Below are 20,590 nucleotides of genomic sequence, written 5' to 3' on the forward strand. Positions count from 1 at the left end.
AGAACCACTGCTCTAAAGGAACACCAACCTGGTACATGCTCACTGTGTAATGAAAAAATGGGATATATATAACAGGGGATTACAACGGCAGAAAGTAAAAACATCATGGCTAAAGGGAGAAATCAGGTCTGATGTTATCATGTCATGTAAGTGCTTCAGGCAAATAACAGTAGCTGCTTTGTCATTGCTGAAATACTGAAAATAAACAGATAGATTTTTTTCAGGAGGGAGTTTGTTTTATAATTAATTAACTCCATAGTTGATAGTTAAACTCCAAACCTGATTAGTAACCATGGTAACATAATTTATATCCAACAGGTGGTAAATTAAAATGTGAAATTCTGTCCAAAGTCATTAAGATGTTTTGTGCTGACTGTTGAGGCTGTGTCAGTGACATTGTTTGGAACTGGATTGTGCTAAGAGCTGGTGAAAAGCACTTGTAATGTTGCTCATTTCTAAAGGAATTATTCTATTCACATTGAAGGCTTTTGGGTGTTAAGGTGGTTTTTGCACCTTACAAAAATAAACCTATTAGTTCAAGGCATGGCCTGTTTATGAGAAGAGAAGAGAAAAGAAAAAACACTTTTACAACACTTTTACAACATTCCATCTAGCTGCACCAACATATACAGCCGCGGAAAAAATTAAGAGACCACTTCAAAATTATCAGTTTCTCTGGTTTTACTATTTATTGGTATGTGTTAAAGTAAAATGTACATTTTTGTTTTATTCTATAACCTACTGGCAACATTCCTACCAAATTTCAAATAAAAATATTGTCATTTAAATAATTTATTTGCAGAAAAATGACAATTGGTCAAAATAGCAAAAAAGATGCAGTGTCTTCAGATCTCGAATAATGCAAAGAAAACAAGCTCATATTCATTTTTAAACTACACAATACTAATGCTTTAACTTAGGAAGAGTTCAGAAATCAATATTTGGTGGGATAACCTTGATTTAAAATCACAACTTTCATGTGTCTTGGCATGCTCTCCACCAGTCTTTCACATTGCCGTTGGGTGACTTTATGCTACTCCTGGCGCAAGAATTCAAGCAGCTCGGCTTCTTTTCATGGCTTGTGACCATCCATCTTCCTCTTGATCACATTTCAGAGTTTTTTTTATGGGATTCAGGTCTCGAAATTGGGCTGGCCATGACAGGGTCCTGATCTGGTGATACTCCATCCACACCTTTACTGGCCTGGCTGTGTGGCATGGAGCATTGCCCTGCTGGAAAAAACACTTCTCAGAGTTGGGGAACATTGTCAGAGCAAAAGGAAGCAAGTTTTTCTTCCGGGACAACGTTGTACTTTGCCTGGCTGAGGTTTGTAAAAGACCATAAGGATTGAACCAAAGCGGACTGGAGGGTCTCCTAGTTCGTCTTCTCTGATGAGTCCAATTTCACAGTAGGTGCAAGACTCTGTGGCTTGTAGGCCTCTCCAGGTCTCCGTCTAACCATCAGACGACCATGTGTTGGGCAAAGCTGAAAATTGGACTCATCAGAGAAGACGAACTAGGAGACCCTCCAGTCCGCTTTGGCTCAATCCTTATGGTCTTTTACAAACCTCAGCCAGGCAAAGTACAACGTTGTCCCGGAAGAAAAACTTGCTTCCTTTTGCTCTGACAATGTTTCCCAACTCTGAGAAGTGTTTTTTCCAGCAGGGCAATTCTCCATGCCACACAGCCAGGCCAGTAAAGGTGTGGATGGAGTATCACCAGATCAGGGCCCTGTCATGGCCAGCCCAATTTCGAGACCTGAATCCCATAAAAAAACCTCTGAAATGTGATCAAGAGGAAGATGGATGGTCACAAGCCATGAAAAGAAGCTGAGCTGCTTGAATTCTTGCGCCAGGAGTAGCATAAAGTCACCCAACGGCAATGTGAAAGACTGGTGGAGAGCATGCCAAGACACATGAAAGTTGTGATTTTAAATCAAGGTTATTCCACCAAATATTGATTTCTGAACTCTTCCTAAGTTAAAGCATTAGTATTGTGTAGTTTAAAAATGAATATGAGCTTGTTTTCTGTGCATTATTCGAGATCTGAAGACACTGCATCTTTTTTGCTATTTTGACCAATTGTCATTTTTCTGCAAATAAATGATCTAAATGACAATATTTTTATTTGAAATTTGGTAGGAATGTTGCCAGTAGGTTATAGAATAAAACAAAAATGTACATTTTACTTTAACACATACCAATAAATAGTAAAACCAGAGAAACTGATAATTTTGAAGTGGTCTCTTAATTTTTTCCGCGGCTGTATATTAAAGACTGTTCAATCATACATGCTGTATGTGTACACCATCCAATATACAGCCTATATGCTACATCTACAAACAGTGTATACACACTTAATAAATGCCAAGGTGAAAATGGAAGACATTCACTACCACCCACTACTTGACACAGACATCTCTCTCTTGACCTCTCCATACCCCCCTCTCTCTGCAGGTTCTGTATGCATTGTCCCCAGTGCAGAGTTTCCATAGGTGTATTTCTGGCGTGTGTCATACAGTGAATAGTCTCAGACAGTGTGCAGTCCTGGCGCCATACACAAAAAGTCTATACGCCTCATCACCCTCCATGCCAATCAATGTTTTTCAACAGCAATGTTATGCAGCCAGCTGTTCAGCACAGCGTCACGGCGTGCGTTCACTCTCTCGGCAGCCTCTGGGTCTGCCGAATCCACTTCCGGGGGGGTTCAGCCACCAGGGATGGTGAGGAGGTTTGGCTGTTTTGTGTGCCCAGATCTTGACAGTGTGTGTGACCACCTCCTCTCCATAAACACCCTTAGCAGTCAGGTGATTGTAACACCCACCAACGTAATAACTTCCCACCAACGTAATAACCCTGCCAACGTAATAAAAAAGTGTGCATTTCAGACGTAATAGCCCGGCCAACGTAATAATTTCCTGCCAACGTAATAATTCTTGCCTCCTGCCAACGTAATACATAGCTTCCTGCCAGCGTAATACTTATTACGTTGGCAGGAAATTATTACGTTGGTGGGAAGTGTAACACCCACCAACGTAATAACTTCCCACCAACGTAAAAATCCTGCCAACGTTATAAAAAAAAGTGTGCATTTCAGATGTTATGGTCCGGCCAAGCTTGAGAAGTATTTTGTAATACAATTGATGATCAAATGTATTAAATGTAATACATTTGATCATCAATAGATTCCACTGGGTAGTAAGTTTTTATTTGTATTGAAGGGGCAAAGACATGTCAGGATTCTCATCTCTTATCTGACACATTTAACCATACAGATATATGCCTCTTTTCCACTGTTTTCTGGTAGGCCTTCGATTGTGCAGGCAAAATGAGCGTTTGTGCACAAACCGCCTTTAAGATAGCCTATTTAACTTTGTGACCTTAATTGACCATAGGCTACTCAGCACCCCCTCAACATCTAAATGACTCGAAAATGGTTTGAATCGTTTGTGCTTCGTTTGTGCACGATTGTGCAGGCAAAATTAACGTTTGTGCACAAACCGTTTTTATATAATTTAACTTTTAATTTTTTGGAAGTAGGTGACGCAGCACCCCGTCAACATCCAAATGACTCAAAAATGCTTGGAATTGTTTGTGCATGTGTGTGTGGGTAAAATTAACGTTTGTGCACAAACCATTTGTATGTCACTTTGTTTGGTTTTGTCATTTTATTTATGTTAAGTCCTAAAAGTTAAATATCTTAAAGACGGTTTGTGCACAAACGCTCATTTTGCCTGCACAATCGTGCACAAACGACGCACAAACGAATCAAAATACTTTTATTCATTAACTGGGCCCTGTTTCTCGACAGGTTAGTTGCTAACTAAGTAGCAACTTAGTAAGTTGCCAATGGGACATTGCATTGCAGCCAAGTAAGTTGCTAACTTAGTTAGCAACTAACCTGTCGAGAAACAGGGCCCTGAATTAGGGTTGCATTTGCATGTAGACTTTGTTGCCATCTAAGTTAACTTTGTTGCCATCACTATTTCTTTGTATTATTGTTCAAAACTGTATAATTAAATGTGTCAGACAAGAGATGAGAATGTCATTGGGAACAAAGTCTTCAATACAAATAAGAGCTTACTGCCCAGTGGAATCTATTAAGCAAATTATCAAATGTATTACATTGGTGGGACAAAATGTAACAAAATGTAAGACTTCTCAAGCTTGGTCAAGCTATTACATCTGAAATGCACACGTTTTTATTATGTTGGCAGGGTTATTACGTTGGTGGGAAGTTATTACATTGGTGGGTGTTACACTTCCCACCAACGTAATAATTTCCTGCCAATGTAATACTTATTACGTTGGCACGAAGCTGTGTATTACGTTGGCAGGAGGCAAGAATTATTACGTTGGCAGGAAATTATTACGTTGGCCGGGCTATTACGTCTAAAATGCACACTTTTTTATTACGTTGGCAGGGTTATTACGTTGGTGGGAAGTTATTACGTTGGTGGGTGTTACACTTCCCACCAACGTAATCATTTCCTGCCAATGTAATACTTATTACGTTGGCAGGAAGCTGTGTATTACGTTGGCAGGAGGCAAGAATTATTACGTTGGCAGGAAATGATTACGTTGGCCGGGCTATTACGTCTAAAATGCACACTTTTTTATTACGTTGGCAGGGTTATTACGTTGGTGGGAAGTTATTACGTTGGTGGGTGTTACAGGTGATCAATCTTTTTATATTCTTTCTGATTTTCTGATGGATGTAGGGCATTTCGCACTACTCTTACAGCAAGCCTGCATGACCATGATGTGGTCTTCAACTGCATCAAAACTGTGTGAGGACAGTTCAGGTATCCACAGGAGTCTACAGCGCCTGCACTATCTCTCAAAGCTGAAGAACATGTAATACTTTTTGGGTTCATACAGACAGTGGTGATGCATTATTCTCTTTGAATTTAGATGTTATTTTGTTCAGCTCCCATTGACATGATGGCACATGCTATGATTGGACTTCAGTTAATTTCCCTATTGGCCAGTCCATGGACAGAATGCGTTGAATTAAAAATATATATATTTTTAGTCCGGTATTTCCACAAATGACCTACTGTTTTGATAAGTCAGTTTCGCGCCTTGTCCCCGAGGTGTTTCATTACGCCTGGCTGCAGAGAGCTGGAGACTTTCAAAGAGCTCGGATCTGTAACGTGTGCGCCTTATAACAACCGGAGACATGTCATGGTGTTTGATGTTGGCCTCCTTTGAAATGTTTAAGTCCATTACCAACGTTGGCTTTGAAAACCAAGGGAAATGTATGCTCGCCGGCGCCGCCCCCCCTCCACTCTCTCTCTCTCTGTCAGTACACCACGTTAACTTACTGAATTTGAGAGTGGAAAAAATGTAATATGGACAGCCACGTGCATTGAATACACCATTATTTTTCTCATTCGCATGTCAAATCAAACTGGGTCCAAAGTTTACAATTTCTTATTTGAATACGTTTTATTTGGCTTATTTTATTCATGTTCAAAGTTCGAAGTAGGCTACTTTATTTGTCATTGTCACAAAGACGGGCCGAGGGAGATGGGGGGTGGTTTGGGTGAGCTGTTGAGAAGCCTTTTTGCACGAGGATAGAAGCTCTTTGCCATCCTGGAGGTGTGTGCCTTTGTCGATCTCAACCCTTTCCCTGACGGGGAGTTACGTAAACAGATGATGGACAGGGTGGGAAGGGTCCGTGAGGATGCCATTTCAACGCTGCAGGCAACAGGAGGAGATGTGCGGCTGTTTTATTTTTCCGATAATTTATCCAGATAAATAAGTTCCATTACAAACCAGGACCCCGTCTTTATTTCCCATTTTTGTGAAAGAATTGCTCCTGCTAACCATATTAAGTTCATTAACATTAATCAATTTACGTTCCCAGTCAAAAATTCAGAGAAGAAAAGCGCCTGAAGCAAGCTGCCCACGCAATGCTGGGCTAGCCTACACGTCAGAAGACGTGTGGCTTGAGAGAGAACTGAATAGGATCAGAAGTACCTACCGTGGCATACGGTTTGAACGATGTCTGTCTCAGGGTTACATACTCTTCATGCCCTTTATCAAGTCATTGTTTTACGTGAGCGCTCTTACCGATTGTCTTGAAGCCCTTTTGAAATTCGTGGTAAATGTGCAGAGCGGGAGACCTCAATTTACTTTTACCAGTCTTTCTTGTGGAAGTTTTTCAACAAAAGCTGGACAAAACTCAGTTATTTTCCCTAACAGTGTTCTAGTTCGACAATCTGGACATCAAATACAGTATTTGCCTCACCATACAGTATCGATTTCAGCGTGCGCCGCACCGCGGACGTGTAGATGTCGCTGCTATGTCATCGCTCCGCAACAACACTCAGAACGGTGGAGACGACTACGTTTGGCAGTACGAGTACTATGATGAAGAGGAACCCGTATCTTTTGAAGGTCTAAAGGCGAATCGCTGTAAGTATTTGTAGTATGTCAGCACATTGGACTCTATTGATGCGTGTGATGTTCCAACCTGATGTTTTTGTCCTGTAAGGAATGTTACCTCACAGATAGTTTTCTTCCTTTACTGTCATGCGCTGTCGGTTGACCCTAGATTCAGATCGCATTTGTCCCCTCTTTTTCCTGCTTTAATCCGCTTTGTGGTCCAAAGCACACAAAGTGCAGTGGTCCCTCATAACACACATACAAAACATAGTTGATGGACACACCATGGGCACACCATCACAATTCGGTGAAATATTAATTTTGAATAGAGGTTTGATTACACTGAAGACATACATGCTGAACTGTATCTGAGAGGAATAGAATGGACAAGTAAAAAGACACAGAAAGAGTGAGGAGGATGTTGGAATCGATTTTTTGCCTTTCCTCTCCTCTCTGGCAACCATGCGTGCACCTCTTCTCTAGATCTCTGCTGTCCTCTCTTCCATTTATTTGTATTTGTTTGCCCTTATGTGACTATAGATACTTTATTGAGAGAATTTTCGGCATCCGGTAGCTTATGGGACACATACGAAACAGCAAAAAAATACACACAATTAGATAAAACAAAGCAGTAAATCAAGCCACCAAAAATGCTGTCACTATGAAAGGGTATGCCTACGAAGACAGTGTTACAGTGTGTATGTGTGTGTGTGTGTGAGACTTATATGATTGTGTTCCTTTCTTGCAGACTCCATAGTGATAGGGTTCTGGGTGGGCCTGGCTGTGTTTGTCATCTTCATGTTCTTTGTCCTCACCCTGCTCACCAAGACTGGAGCACCACACCAAGAGTGAGTGTACACATATATACACACACACACACACACACATGCACATCAACTCATACAGTCACATGTAAACACACACAATAGCAACTTAATGAATAAAGCATAACCAATTAATCTTGTATATAATATCTGTTATGTATTGCCATAGAAACAGGGCTTTGGAAAGCTCATTAGGGGAAATCTATTGGGTGACAATCAGTGATAAAAAAAAATAGTAGTACGACACACACACATACACCTTCTCACTCCATATGTTAAATTGTGGTGTTTTTCTGTGTGTTGTGTTTCTAAACTGAACTGTACTGAATATAAAAATGACTGGCTCTTTAAATGAAAAGACTTTATTTTTTAGATTCAGATGTCCTCAATTCAGATGTATTTGATTAACTTAAAACAGAATAAAATCAATCAGAGTTGCTTTGGCTACAGAATAGCTTTTCAATTTGATTAAATAGACTAAGATAGCGTTTTCTCTGCCACTTGATGTAGATGTTAGTCAGAGCGTCCCTGTGCCCATCGCTTTCAGGTGTCCTTGTAATGGCTCTGTAATATCACTGCAGCGTTACCAATGATTCTCCTGATGGCTCTTCCTTATCTCCCACTAAGTGTCCAAGAAGCCCTGAATTATACCACTTAATTGGTGTGAATCATGTTTCTAACACTGTCACATTGCAGTAACAGATTCTAAGGAAAAACCATATTCGGAAGTAAGGAAAACAACAGCACTGAAGGACATGATGTTCCATTCCTGAAGGCCGAAGCCAGCTGCTAAACAACATCTCCAGTTATAATCATGATCATCAGTCCAGAAAACCACATATCTAGTGATCTCTGACGCACACAGAAAGCACATTTTAAAGATGGCACAGTCCTGATGGACCACAGGGACAATGTTGACATGGAATAGAAGTCACATTTGCACTATACTTAACTTATTCTGATTTAAATTATACCTGAAACTTTACCAAAATCTTTCACACACACACACACACACACACACTTTAAATATGAAGAGGATAGGAGCCATCCAGTGAAGTGATTGTTCAGATCATTGTAGGGTTTCTGTTGTGAGCATGCAATCATCAAAATGTGATAACTCTCCTCATCTCTCCTCTCCCCGCTGTTCTTTTCTCCCCTACTGTTCCTCTTTTTCTCTTCTCTTCCTCCTCATCCTCTGCTTGAGATGCCATAATTCAGCACATGATGAACTGAAAGCAGTCAGTCCCAACACATTCTCAATTCCAAAATTCTCGCTTACAAAATAATCCAATTAAGTATCTGATGAAAGGAAGTCTAGGCATCCATGCGATCCAAAATAAACACTATAATGCAATCCAAAATAAACACTATCTATAATACAAGCCAAAATTAACACTATAATACAATACAAAATAAACACTATAATGCGATCCAAAATAAACATAGCTGTACTGTGTCGTGTGGACTTTTATGCATTGATTTTAGATTACTATTAAACACATGTACTTAATGTACTGTAATGATGCAGTCATATAGGCCTATTTCTGCGAGGCAAATGTGTGTATGCTGTCAAAGGTGTTTGTATAGGCCATTGCCATCTGTAAGTCTACTGTTTGGTTCCAATAAGCTGCCTATTTACAAAAATGGAATATCAACAAAAACCTTGGCATATTTTGAAAAGCGAAGACCTACTGAACTTCCTCAAAGGCTGCAGCAATCTTCTCTCTGCGCCTTTCCTCTCCATATAGCCTCCTGCTTTTCCTTCCTCCTCTTTTCTTTCAGCTTGTGTCCTCTCTCTCTCTCTCTGTTATCTCTTTATCACCCCCTTCTTCCCTTCCCTTCCCTCCTTTCCTCTTTCTTCTGAGCTCATGTTCTCTGCCTCCTTCAATTGTCTTCTCTTCCTTGCATACTCCTTTCCTCAGTTCTTCTCTCTCCCCCTGTGCCTCCTACTCTGTCCACATATACCTCAGCTGAATGGCATAATGATATCCCTCTCCTCCATCTCTCTCTCTCTGCCTCTCTCAGACATCCAGAAGGCATTTTGAAATCAGTGCGAGTGGGTGCTTGGGCAGTGGACATGGACACCCAGGCATTCTGTCGCCCCCTACTGGAAGACTCCCACTCTCCATTCCACTTCAATCCACCGGACCGGACTGTCAATCAAACGGCTGATGTCATGGCCCCAGGCAAGCTTATTGGCTGTGGTCCTGAAGGGCTTGTTACAGAGGGTGACCTACTGTCTGAGTTCAACATTCCAAATGTCATGGTGACATCAGAGCCCGACTTGAACATCACCGACGATGGCTTACTTCTCTCTGAGTCGCCAATCATTGTGGAGGACCAATCACGTGCCACTACTCGAGTGCACATCTCCCACTGTAAGCCCAACTTTACAAATCCGTATTCCTGCTAACTGGCTCTAAATTATTACACAGCAACTTGCTGTTCTTTTATTCAGCGAAGTAAAGAAAAAATGCTCTCACCATATTTTTCCTTTGAACTTCTTGAAACACCAACTGAAAGAATGCGCTATTCTCCTGCAAAATCGTCGGAGGCCCAGGCTTGGTTCAAGTTAGCTTGTTCAGGAATAACAGACTTGTAGAAGACGGCTTAGCGAAAGAATGTGTTTATTCAGACACTAGCTACATTCAGCTCCATACAGTGCCAGCATGCACAAGGCACGTCTGCTGCTGACGAGTTGGTCTCCTTGCTTCTTTTTCTCAAACATTACAAAAGTGTACAAGCATTTATAGTGTGGAAATATCAAAAGATGTAAAGGGGAGGTGTTGGGTGTGTCTGGAGGTCAAGCTTGACCGGGGCTATAGCAAGGTATGGTGTAAGTGAATGTCCCACCATAGACTACATTACCCACAATTCCCTTATCACATTTCATTCCTTATCTTCATTTCAGTGACCCCGCATTGTTCACAGCAAAGTGATAGAAAAGGTGACGCAATTTACCCTTTAAAACAGCAGTAAACCCAAATATCTGTCTCTCTGGCAGTGGGTTTACAAAAAGTGAACACCATTCAATTAAGAGATTCCCTCTCTGCAGAACAAAGGACAACGCACAACAGTCGTATTTAAGCTTTTGGCCGAAGTTAAGAAAATACTTTGACTCGTTTAGTTGCAACCTAAGTTATACCGGTAGAATTATACTGCAGCCCAGCAGTGTTCTGAGAATGCAAACTTACTTTCAGGGGTTGTTGAAATTATATGAACTTAAGTTACAAATCACCTAAATCTAACACACCTTTGTCTGAACCCGTATTCAGTTTATAAAGTGTAATGTGTAGAAATGGTTGCAGCAGAGGGTGGAGACTTTTGTTAGGTCATCCACAATAAACCACACCAGTAATGTTTCTTGGATTTTGTTATTGTGTTTCCTGTGTGTGTGTGTGTGTGTGTGTGTGTGTTTGCGTGTTTGTGTGTGTGTGTGTGTGTTTTATTATGCAGATGGTAATCTGAAAGAACATGCTGAGCAGAGCAGGGGCCTGGTTTGTGCTTTGACTTTTAGTGAGTCCATTACATTGTCACTAATGTCTTTTGGTTTATTAAAGGGCAGGACATTCAAGCACACACACACAGAGGGAGAGAGAGAGAGAGAGAGAGAGAGAGAGAGAGAGAGAGTGAGAGAGTTGTCTTGTGCATGGTCTTACATTCATAAGATCACCATTACAAAGTGGATAAGATGATCAAGCCTGTTATTTTGTATTTATCTACTGGAGGGAATATATAGGTGTGTGTGTGTGCGTGCATGCATGCATGAAAGACAGAGAGACTACTGACTACCTTTCCATAGCTCAGAGCAAGGAGCCATCAACAGCAGGTCAATGGTCAATCCCAGGGCAGCCACACATCAATGAAATGTACAGTTTACCAAAACTGTGGGTCCCTTCACCCAATAGTGGTTACAATGGTAAAATTACCCTGAGGTCACACATTTCAAGAACTCATCACAATCCTCGTCTGGGGATCCCCCACAACACCCCCTCACACACACACACACACACACACACACACACACACACACACACACACACATCCCTCTCTTCACTTTCTTCAGCTGGAGTAGAAGCACTGAACATCCAGAAACCAAGTACAATCCAGGGTTAACCATAACTCTAACCTTTACCCCAGGTACAGTACATTCGATTCCTGAATCACACCACCTTACACAGAGACTAGAATAGGTATGCATTTTAATCAGTATTTGTGTCCCCTGGGTTTTAAACCTGTGACCTAGAAGAAGTTGTAGAAGAAGTACTTGTTCTACCTGTTGTTTTCCAGAAACACCTTTCTGCCAGGAGCTATTATCTGACAGACATACAGTACATTTTTTTATCAGTATTTGTGTCCCCTGGGTTTCAAACCTGTGACCTTTGGAGTTAACTAGTTGATCTGCCTGTTGTGTTGCAGAAATGTCTTTCTGCCAGGAGCTATTGTCTGACAGACACTAGCAGACACATGTTCTTCTAACGCTCTGCATTGGCTCTCAACAAAGGCGATCACATTTTCTCTCCCTCTCCTTCCCCTGACCTTCCTTGCTTGGCTCCTATCGTCTAGTCTAGTGTCCTATACTTGAGAGACTCTCTCCGCACTGCCCTCCGAACTAAAAATCATAGATTTGATCAACTGGTCTCTCAACGCAATTGACACCATCTTCTCGACAAGAAGCTTGGCTTCGGGGGAACCTGACTGTCCTGCCATTCACGTCGGAGAAGTGGCAAGTCGTGTGCCTAGCGGCCCTTTCCGTGGAGGACATTGAAGACATCTACCTATTCGGAACCATGATTACAGGCTCTTTGCTGATTGGATTAGGCGGGACCCTGGTTTATCGAAGAATTCAAGAAACAGTGACAGCCGTCAGAAGCCCCCTAAGGCTGCCCGACATGTTTGATGCGATGGGGCTCAGACTGTGGCTATTAACCGCAATATGGATAGCAACATGGAGAAGTTCACAGCTTTGCAAATTAAATTGGATCAAACTCGGAGACGAGCAAATTTGAATGCGGCTACTCGCAAGACCAAACAATCCCAATCCTATCTGCTTTCGGCCCCTTCAACCAGCACGGGCCTTGGCAATGGCCGTTGCTGGAACAACAACTCCCCTGGAGAACGCTGCAGTAAGACTATCTTGCATTCCCTTCCCCCTTCCCACAAACACCGTTGGATTGTTGACTCTGTCTGGGATCTGATTAAGGGTCACCATGGCAATGACAATCATGCAAACTGAGAATCTGACTGATTGTGGCCTAGGCGAAGGCGACAATCCAGGCCTACACGAACTCCCTACATACATGCATACACACGTACATATTATATACAGATATGCAATCACCCCCCCCCCACACACACACACACACACACACACACACACTACCCCCATCCCACACCTTCGCCTGCTTCGTACCCCCAGTGTGACAGGCGGGTCTGTGACTTGCCATGGCTGCAGGACCGGATGGCTGCTTGTTTGCGCTGGCTTACCTCCATCCCCCCACCTCCCTCCCCGTTGCAAGTCATGAGTTTCTGTCATGTTGGTAAATGTATCTGCTTATGTGCTGAGGTGTTTTTATCCTGTTCCCACACTGTACTCCTCTAGGAACATAGTCTGGGGGTTGCCTTTTTTTCTCTCTTCCCCTCCTCATGTTGTGCTGCAATTTTTCCCTCAACCTTGTCTTCCGGTCCTGTCTAGCCCCTTGTCAGATGTATGTATGTTTGTGAATATGTATGGACGGGTTGATTGCCACTATTTCGCTAGTTAACTAGTGACCAGGCTATGTTGATGGTACTTGTGTACTTGTATAGCCTACCTGTGACTGGTAACAATAAAGGACTACTACTACTACTACTAACCTTGGGTTCCTGCAGCTTAATTGTACAACAAGCTTCTAGCAACACAAGGGTAATGGTCCGAGATCCACGGGAGAATACACGCTGTCCAAAGTTGGAAACAATGTAGAAAGAAAGTTCACATCCCATTTGTACTCATTAACATTGAAACTATGGGTGGTGGGGGGGGTTATAACTTTTGTGCAATATGTGATAATAGATATTAAAAGAAAACCAATACATACAACAGTTTTACTTAACTTTACTATTAAATACAAATCATCCAAAAATGTATAGATAAAAATCGTTTTTAATTTAAAATGTAAAGAAACAAAAATAACATGGCACCTACAGGGTGAGGTCCTAAGGTTAGGAAGGCAAGACAATGGGGAGTTTCACCTGTGGGAGAACGGTTGGGGGGGGGGGGGGGGGGGGGTGTCCATAGCAGGATGGAGGCTTTCTGGGGGGAAGGAGTTGAAATACTACAGCAGAACTGGAATTCTCACAGAAGCCATTTGAATGCTAATGAGTCAGGTCTTGGCTATTTGCTCTTACTGAGCCAAAGGTAGAGCACATAACCAAAGACATGGGTTACGGAGTCAGACGATACAAAATAATGTCAACACTCAGTTTATGTCTGACACAACAGGCAATATTCGGTTCCATCAATGTGTTTAAATCCACATATGTAGACAAGCTGTCTGCAATTCCGGAGAAAAGGTTGTTGATAGTTGAGCTCAAAAGTCAATCAGCAAAGTGTTGATATGCTAGAATTGTTTGTGGTTGATCTGAGCCACTATGTTTGCCTAAATGAACAGCTAGAGGACTATTAGAAGCAATTTGCTGAATTTGCTAAATTTGATAGTGTTAACTAAAGAGCATTCCAAGAAAGGAGTTGCAGTATGCCATTACAGCCACATGAGGGAGAAATTGAGTCACTTTATTGCAACAGTTCCTCTGTCTGTATGTCTTTCTTCCTAATTGTTTGTCTCTGTTCCTAATTGAGTGTGTGTGTGCGTGTCTGTGTTCTGTTTTTGTTGTTTGTCTCATGCTTGAAAAGAACGAGAAAAAAGACCTAAAAAAAACATTATCCTGTCTCTAAGTAAGGTGATGATACTTGAAGAGGATTTTTTCAAGCGGGACTTTTACTTGTAATGGACCCCTTTTTTTGCATTGCGGTATTAGTACTTTTACTTAAGTGAAGGATCTGAATAGTTCTTCCACCACTGAGGATGAGGGGGTTCTTGGCTTACACAGCAGATGTAAACCAAACACTGATGGCTTCTGTTTGACACTGTCACCATGGTGACACCGAGAGGTATCACTTACAATGCTCATTATCCTCTGCTGGAACCCCCTCCCTCACACACACACACACACACACACACACACACACACACACACACATTCACTCCTGCTATGGTATGCCAGACTTACTTGACTTTCACTGAGATGTACATACGAACTGTAGCTGAGGGAAAGGACACAATGATAAATAAAGGCCAGTGAACTACCCAATGTGTGTGTGTTTGTGTGTGGTGAATACACAGCATCAGAGAGCTTGCCAACTCACCCAAAAGGTATGGATGACTCAGGTTCAACAAAAACCTCTCTCTCTCTCTCTCTCTCTCTCTCTCACACACACACACACACACACACACACACACACTGCTAGGGGTTCTCCCTCTTTCTGTATCTGCGACCTTTGACGTTGACATTCACCCACTAAACTCTTCTCTGAGGTTTACTGATCAATAAAATGATTTGACAATGATGAAATGTCCAGCACACACACGGGCACTCACACAGAGACCTCAGAGGAGGTATATTTTCCCACAAGCCAGACAGCTCACCAAATTCACTTGCAAGTTCCCTCAAGAAGCTTGTGTTGAAAACAAGCGTTACATTGTGTCTGTGTGCGTGTGTGTGTGTGTTTGTTAAAGCATACCATTGTGTTGCAACAACCTCTGTCATAGGCGTACTTCGTCGCGACACACCCGGCTCAAACAGATTTCACCTGCTCGAGACTCAGAGAACTGTTAGCACTGCGAAACCTTGCTTATTTTTCAGTCCTATATGCTGAGGAACTGGCAACACATTTGACCGTTTAAACAGGCCTACATCAAAACGTTAGAATATCATTCATTATTTACGGGACTCTGTTATCGGCGGGAGGCACTCAGGTGTTCAGGCCGGGCAAAGAAGAAGGTAACAAGCCAGGAGCTGGAGACCTCTCATGCATCGGCAACGCAGATTCTTTCAACATTTAAACTCGAGCTAATTATCAGTTATATCGGCGCATGGTAAGTGTATCTTGTCTTAATGGGTATGTATTTGAGCAGACTGGTCTTGTCCGAACGTGTTATAATCTTTTCCTGGTCCGTGTGGGCGGAGAGGAGAGGCTTGTGTAAAGAGCTGACACTCACATTATTGAAAGTAGTTTTGAGGATAAGCCCACTCGGAGGTGCTGTTGTTATACCACAGGCTACCACTCAATCGACTGACCGGTACCCTCAGGTAAAATTCACTTTTCACTACCGTTGGGCCCCACTTGTAAAAAAAAAATGCCGTTTTACTGCTTCTTCTAGTGTATTTATGTCCAAATATTGGGTGTGGGCGATAATTTGGAATTGGAATGTTGTTCGCCGCTAGCTGCATTTACTTTTTTTTTTGTGGCTGTTAAGTCTAGTGTGCCTGATTTCTGATTAATACTTTTGGGTGTCATATTCCTCTCTTTTCGTTGAAAAACATTTGAGTTGCTTATGGAGATGAAAGCATGGGGCACATTGTGAGGTCTTCATTATTGAAATATGAAACGTAGGAGTTTTAATCTGTCAGAATCCCACATGCGTCATTCTTCGCCTGCTTGGAAAACCGCGCCATCCTTTAGAAATAATTAACGCACCCATCTCTCTCTCTCTCTCTCGCTCTCTCTCTCTCTCGCTCTCTCTCTCTCTCGCTCTCTCTTTATCTCCCCCTCTCCGAACACACATTGTGCCCTGGCTGCAGGCTCGTCTCGTATTGCACTTTGCGCGTTTCTTCGACCCTTTCCGCTCCATGCTTTAAAGTGAGCAGAACCATTGGCATTAGGAACGCGCATAGTTTTTGACCATCATCACATTTGAGATGCTTTTTTTTTGTATATGAAGTTCGATGCGTCATTAGAATAACGCTGGATTACTTAACGTCAGTCGTGGTTGGGACTCAAAACTTAGTGGTCTATATCACCAGGTTTTTGGTCCCTGTGTTCACCGTGAGTATACCCATCTTTTTATTGACGAAGAAAAGTTCCTTCACTAACTAGTGGATCGCGGCATTGTAATATATTGGCTAGATTTTCAATGTTCATAGTGAGGGAAGTTTTGTTGAGTTCTCAGTAGTCCCCTCCGGCTATACTGGAGAAAAGCTAAATTAAGCTTTTACGAAACCTAGTAATACTGTTGCAGTTACTTAATGTACTCTGCCATAGTTCATAATTAGTTAACTGTAAAACATGTTTTAAACCAGTGTTTGTATACAGTAGTGCAGCGGTATGTGTTTGTCATACACATGAGAATTGTGTATAGTCTCCCCTTTGCATCACGCTCTTTCAAAATAAGTATCAGGAAATCCAATTGGATGTAAAGAATGGGCTAGTTGTAAATAAACCCCTTAAATTGAGACGTTGTCGACACACAGGGTTGCACGTTCACACGCACGTCGGATACGCACAGTCGCTGCATTCAGAGGCGCATTTGGTGTGCGTCTTTAAGTAGGTATCTCCTGTACATTTTCAGGAGCGTGACACCGTTACACCAATGACGATAGGGCTAATCATGATAATAATTATAATTACAAAAAAGGTGAATTGCAAGATCTCTACGTCAATGCTGTTTAGGTGTTTAAACAAAGCACCTAAATGCTTATTGGAGATTGACATCCCTGAACAAAACTAAACTGCAGCAAGACCGCCACAATAGCACTGAGACACATTCATTTATTTCTACTGATGTAATGCACTACACTTATTCTGTGCTCCACAATTGCACATGAGACTGTAGCTGCTATGAGACTGAATGCTGTACTTAAATGCTTGGAGTAACTGAGAAAAAAATCCAAGGGCTGGGTCTTCCGTCTCGTATGGTAATGAGTTCCAGAGCTGACGGATCACATAAACACAGAGAGGCCAGTCTCTCCACTTTAAGGCCTCACTTGTGGAATCTAAAACTGGCTGGCATTGCAGGATCTTATTAAGTGTTAAGTGCTCAGAGAGGTGCCAAACCATCCTTATAACATATTGATTTTACATTGATATTTGATCAGCTTAATATGATCAATGACTGCTGCACATGTAGTTCTGAAGAGCCAGCACAGGGACTATGTGAAAGTCACTGTAAATGTTGTATGTGTTACTGGTAATCAGCTTGTCTACCAAACATTAGGGGTGCATTACATAGATGTTCTGGTGATGAGGGTGTATGTGTGTGCATGTCAGTTGTTATGATTTTATCATTATAAATACATTTCTGTATTTGTGTGTATATGTGTATGTGTGCCTTTTTGTGTGTGTGTTTGTTTATGTGTATGTGAGTGCTTGTGTGAAAATGTTTGTGTGTGTATACGTATCTGTCTTCCTCTGTCTGTGTGTGTGTCTTATGTTTTTATGTGTGTGGGCTCTTGCAGGCGGAAGAGAATACTGGAGTGTTTGGCCGCATAGGCAGCTGGCTTTCTCCGTGGAGGGCGAGAGGGAGAGAGGCACTGCCTGAAGATGAACCCCAGCCAAAGGCTCCCATTCCTGGCCACAGAGACCACCTAGAGGGGTCTGGTGAGAACCACGAGCACGGGTCAGAAGGGGAGGAGGAGGAGGAGAGACAAAGAGGGAAGGAAGGCGAGAAAAGAGCAGAGAATCTCAGGAATGTGAAAGACTCGGGCAGCAGCAACAATAGGAGGAACCTACAGGTTTACCTGGAGGAGACAAGCGTGACACAGAACGATAGGAGTCCTGTTGTCGAGACAACAATCAAGAAAACCTTCCAGGTAGTTTCAAAGGCAAGCAGAGCGACACAACAAAGGGAGGCGGAGTCGGACGACGAGATGGGGCGCAAGAACTCTGGGCGGAGGCGGTCCCGAAAGGGTTCCCATGGCAATGCCACAAGCCCACGGGAGAAGTCACCGCCAACCAAAAATCTGCCCGGTCAGCCGCTCTCCAGCCCTCAGAGTGTATGGGTGGAGTCTGACTTGGGAAAGGAGCCAGGGGACACAGATCACGCCCCAGAGCTAGACCAGGACCCTCACACAAACATATACAGACCTGCACACTCCTTGGACTCCTTGGACGGGCCAGTGCTGGCCAAACTAGTTTCTGTAGACATGGATATGGACGAGGATGACGATGGCCACGTGGAGAGGAAGACGGAGACGCCCGAGTCCAAGCGACGGAGTGTCAAGGTGTCCCGCAGCGAGAAAGTCTTCGCCAAGAAGGTTCTGGTTAACTCTGAGCCGGCGGTGGAAGAGCAGGAAGTCGAGCAAAGCAGACGGAAACGGACAGTTGATTCTGGAGTAAGCCGGGGGCAGGTGGCAACGGTTACGCCTAACAAAGGAGCAGCAGCCAAGGGAGCAGCAGAAGACGGCAGGTACGGCACCAGTTTTTCCTGAATTTCTGCCTTACCTCCCTAAGTGATTCACCCTAAAACACACACATGGCCCACATTAAGGGTGTGAAATGTATGACTGTCATGAATAAATCCTCCTTTGCTCTTGTCCTCCTCTCTCTCACTCTCTCTCTCTGTCTATGTACCGCTTGATGTGGCTTCTCTGAAATTTCTAATACTGGTCTTGTCAGAGCCACACCTTAGTAGTTTTTCATTTTTTTTTGTGTGTGGTATTCTGGGCAGGTTAACAGATTGGACAGATAGAGCTGTTGTGAAAATATTACTGGCATGTTGACCTCACATTCCTGGTCGAGATGGTGTGTGTGTGTGTGTGTGTGTGTGTGTGTGTGTGTGTGTGTCTGCGTGTGTGTGTGTGTGTGTGTGTGTGTGTGTGTGTGTGTGTGTGTGTGTGTGTGTGTGTGTGTGTGTGTGTGTGTGTGTGTGTGTGTGTGTGTGTGTGTGTGTCCGGTGTGCTTCAAAGAAAGAGAGAGTGAGAAATTGGGCAAATTATGTGGGCACAAAGCGAGAGAAAAATAGAAGACAAATAAAAAGCGCCCTGTAAGACAAAAGTATGTATACTACAAAGGTTAATTCTTCCTAATCTCTGCTGCTCCCATCAGGTCTGGGGAGAAGGCTGCTGCGATTCGCACCATCGTCAATCGCATCAAGCTCTTCGAGAACCAAACAGGAAGTGTGAGTGCCACCAAGCCTACGCATCCCCGCAGTGCTGATGTCTCTCCGGCCCGGTCCATCGCAGACCGAGTGAAGTTGCTTGACCAGAGTGCCCACACCTCAAGTCAGCGGGCATCATCGGCCGACCGTGCCAATAGTGCACGCTCCAGCTCCGCCCTGCCTGCTCGCCCTAAGGTGCAGACGGTTCGTGAGCAGGCGAAAAACTTTACTTCTACAGCAGCATCATCAGCAGCCGCCAATGAAAGCAGGCCGGCCAAAGTGAAAAACACACAACCACAAAACAAACACATAGACCCAAGCAAACAAGAGACGAAGCAGCATACAGGGACATTCAAGAAAGCTCAGTGTCCTCCTGAAGCTGCTGCTGCACAGTCTCAACCTAACATCAAAGGAAAGTCCAGCTCTGCTAGCAGTGTTAAGAAAAATCTGAGTGCAGTGAACACTCCCTCAGAGCCAGGCTGTGAACCAGTGGAACAGGAACAAACGCCTCTGGCTCAACCTGCTCAGGGCAAGGACCAGAAAACCCTGCAAGCCCCGCCAGAAAACACACCCACTCAACTCACACACAGACTTACCACAGAAGCAGAAGATACACCACCGGACAGAATCTCACGGGATGACAAGCCATCCAAAGACAACCGTAACAAAGAGTCTTCACAGACTAAAGACATCACAGACAGTTCTCTGAGAGAAAATACAGTACCAGATAAAGACATCCAGACCAAAGAGACTTCACAATCCAGTGCTCAAACACTAGAGATCCCTGACACTAAAGATAGTGTTTCGTTGAAAGGTGTTGTAAAAACTGTAACCAAACAGACTACTGCTATTAATAATGGCTCCCAGGCCAAAGATGTTGTCAACCAACCGATCAAAGACACTCTCACATCCAACAGTGGTCTCGCAAATGACCAGACTAAACAAGTTATCTGCAAAGAGACCGAACAAGGACTGAAAACTAATAACAGTCTTGAAACACAAAAGGTTCTGGAAATTAAAGACAGTCCACAGACTAAAGATGTTAAAAAACTAACTAACGACACTATGAATCTCAAAGATAATCTGCAAAATGATGTCAGTCAAATCTCAAGAGACAACACAACAGCTGACAAGAGCTCAACTACATCAGGGACTGAGGTTAGTCCAACAACCAAAAACATCCTCGCACCTGAAAACGGTCATCTAAATGAAAAGATGGTACAAAATGAAGGTGGCCAACA

General features: G+C 43.0%; 1 protein-coding gene across 1 annotated transcript; it reads left to right on the top strand.

Moving 5' to 3' along the window:
* Nucleotides 1-6,309: 6,309 nt before the first annotated feature.
* LOC308381346 (melanocortin-2 receptor accessory protein 2B-like) lies at nt 6,310-9,628 on the top strand (the record flags this gene model as incomplete). The annotated part of the gene is made up of 3 exons (XM_080858900.1): nt 6,310-6,421; nt 7,140-7,239; nt 9,241-9,628. The coding sequence occupies 3 exons, from the start codon at nt 6,310-6,312 to the stop codon at nt 9,626-9,628; spliced, it is 600 nt and encodes a 199-aa protein (XP_080715026.1).
* Nucleotides 9,629-20,590: the final 10,962 nt, after the last annotated feature.

The sequence above is a fragment of the Sprattus sprattus genome, assembly GCF_963457725.1.
Source record: "Sprattus sprattus genome assembly, chromosome: 2".
Lineage (NCBI taxonomy): Eukaryota > Metazoa > Chordata > Actinopteri > Clupeiformes > Clupeidae > Sprattus > Sprattus sprattus.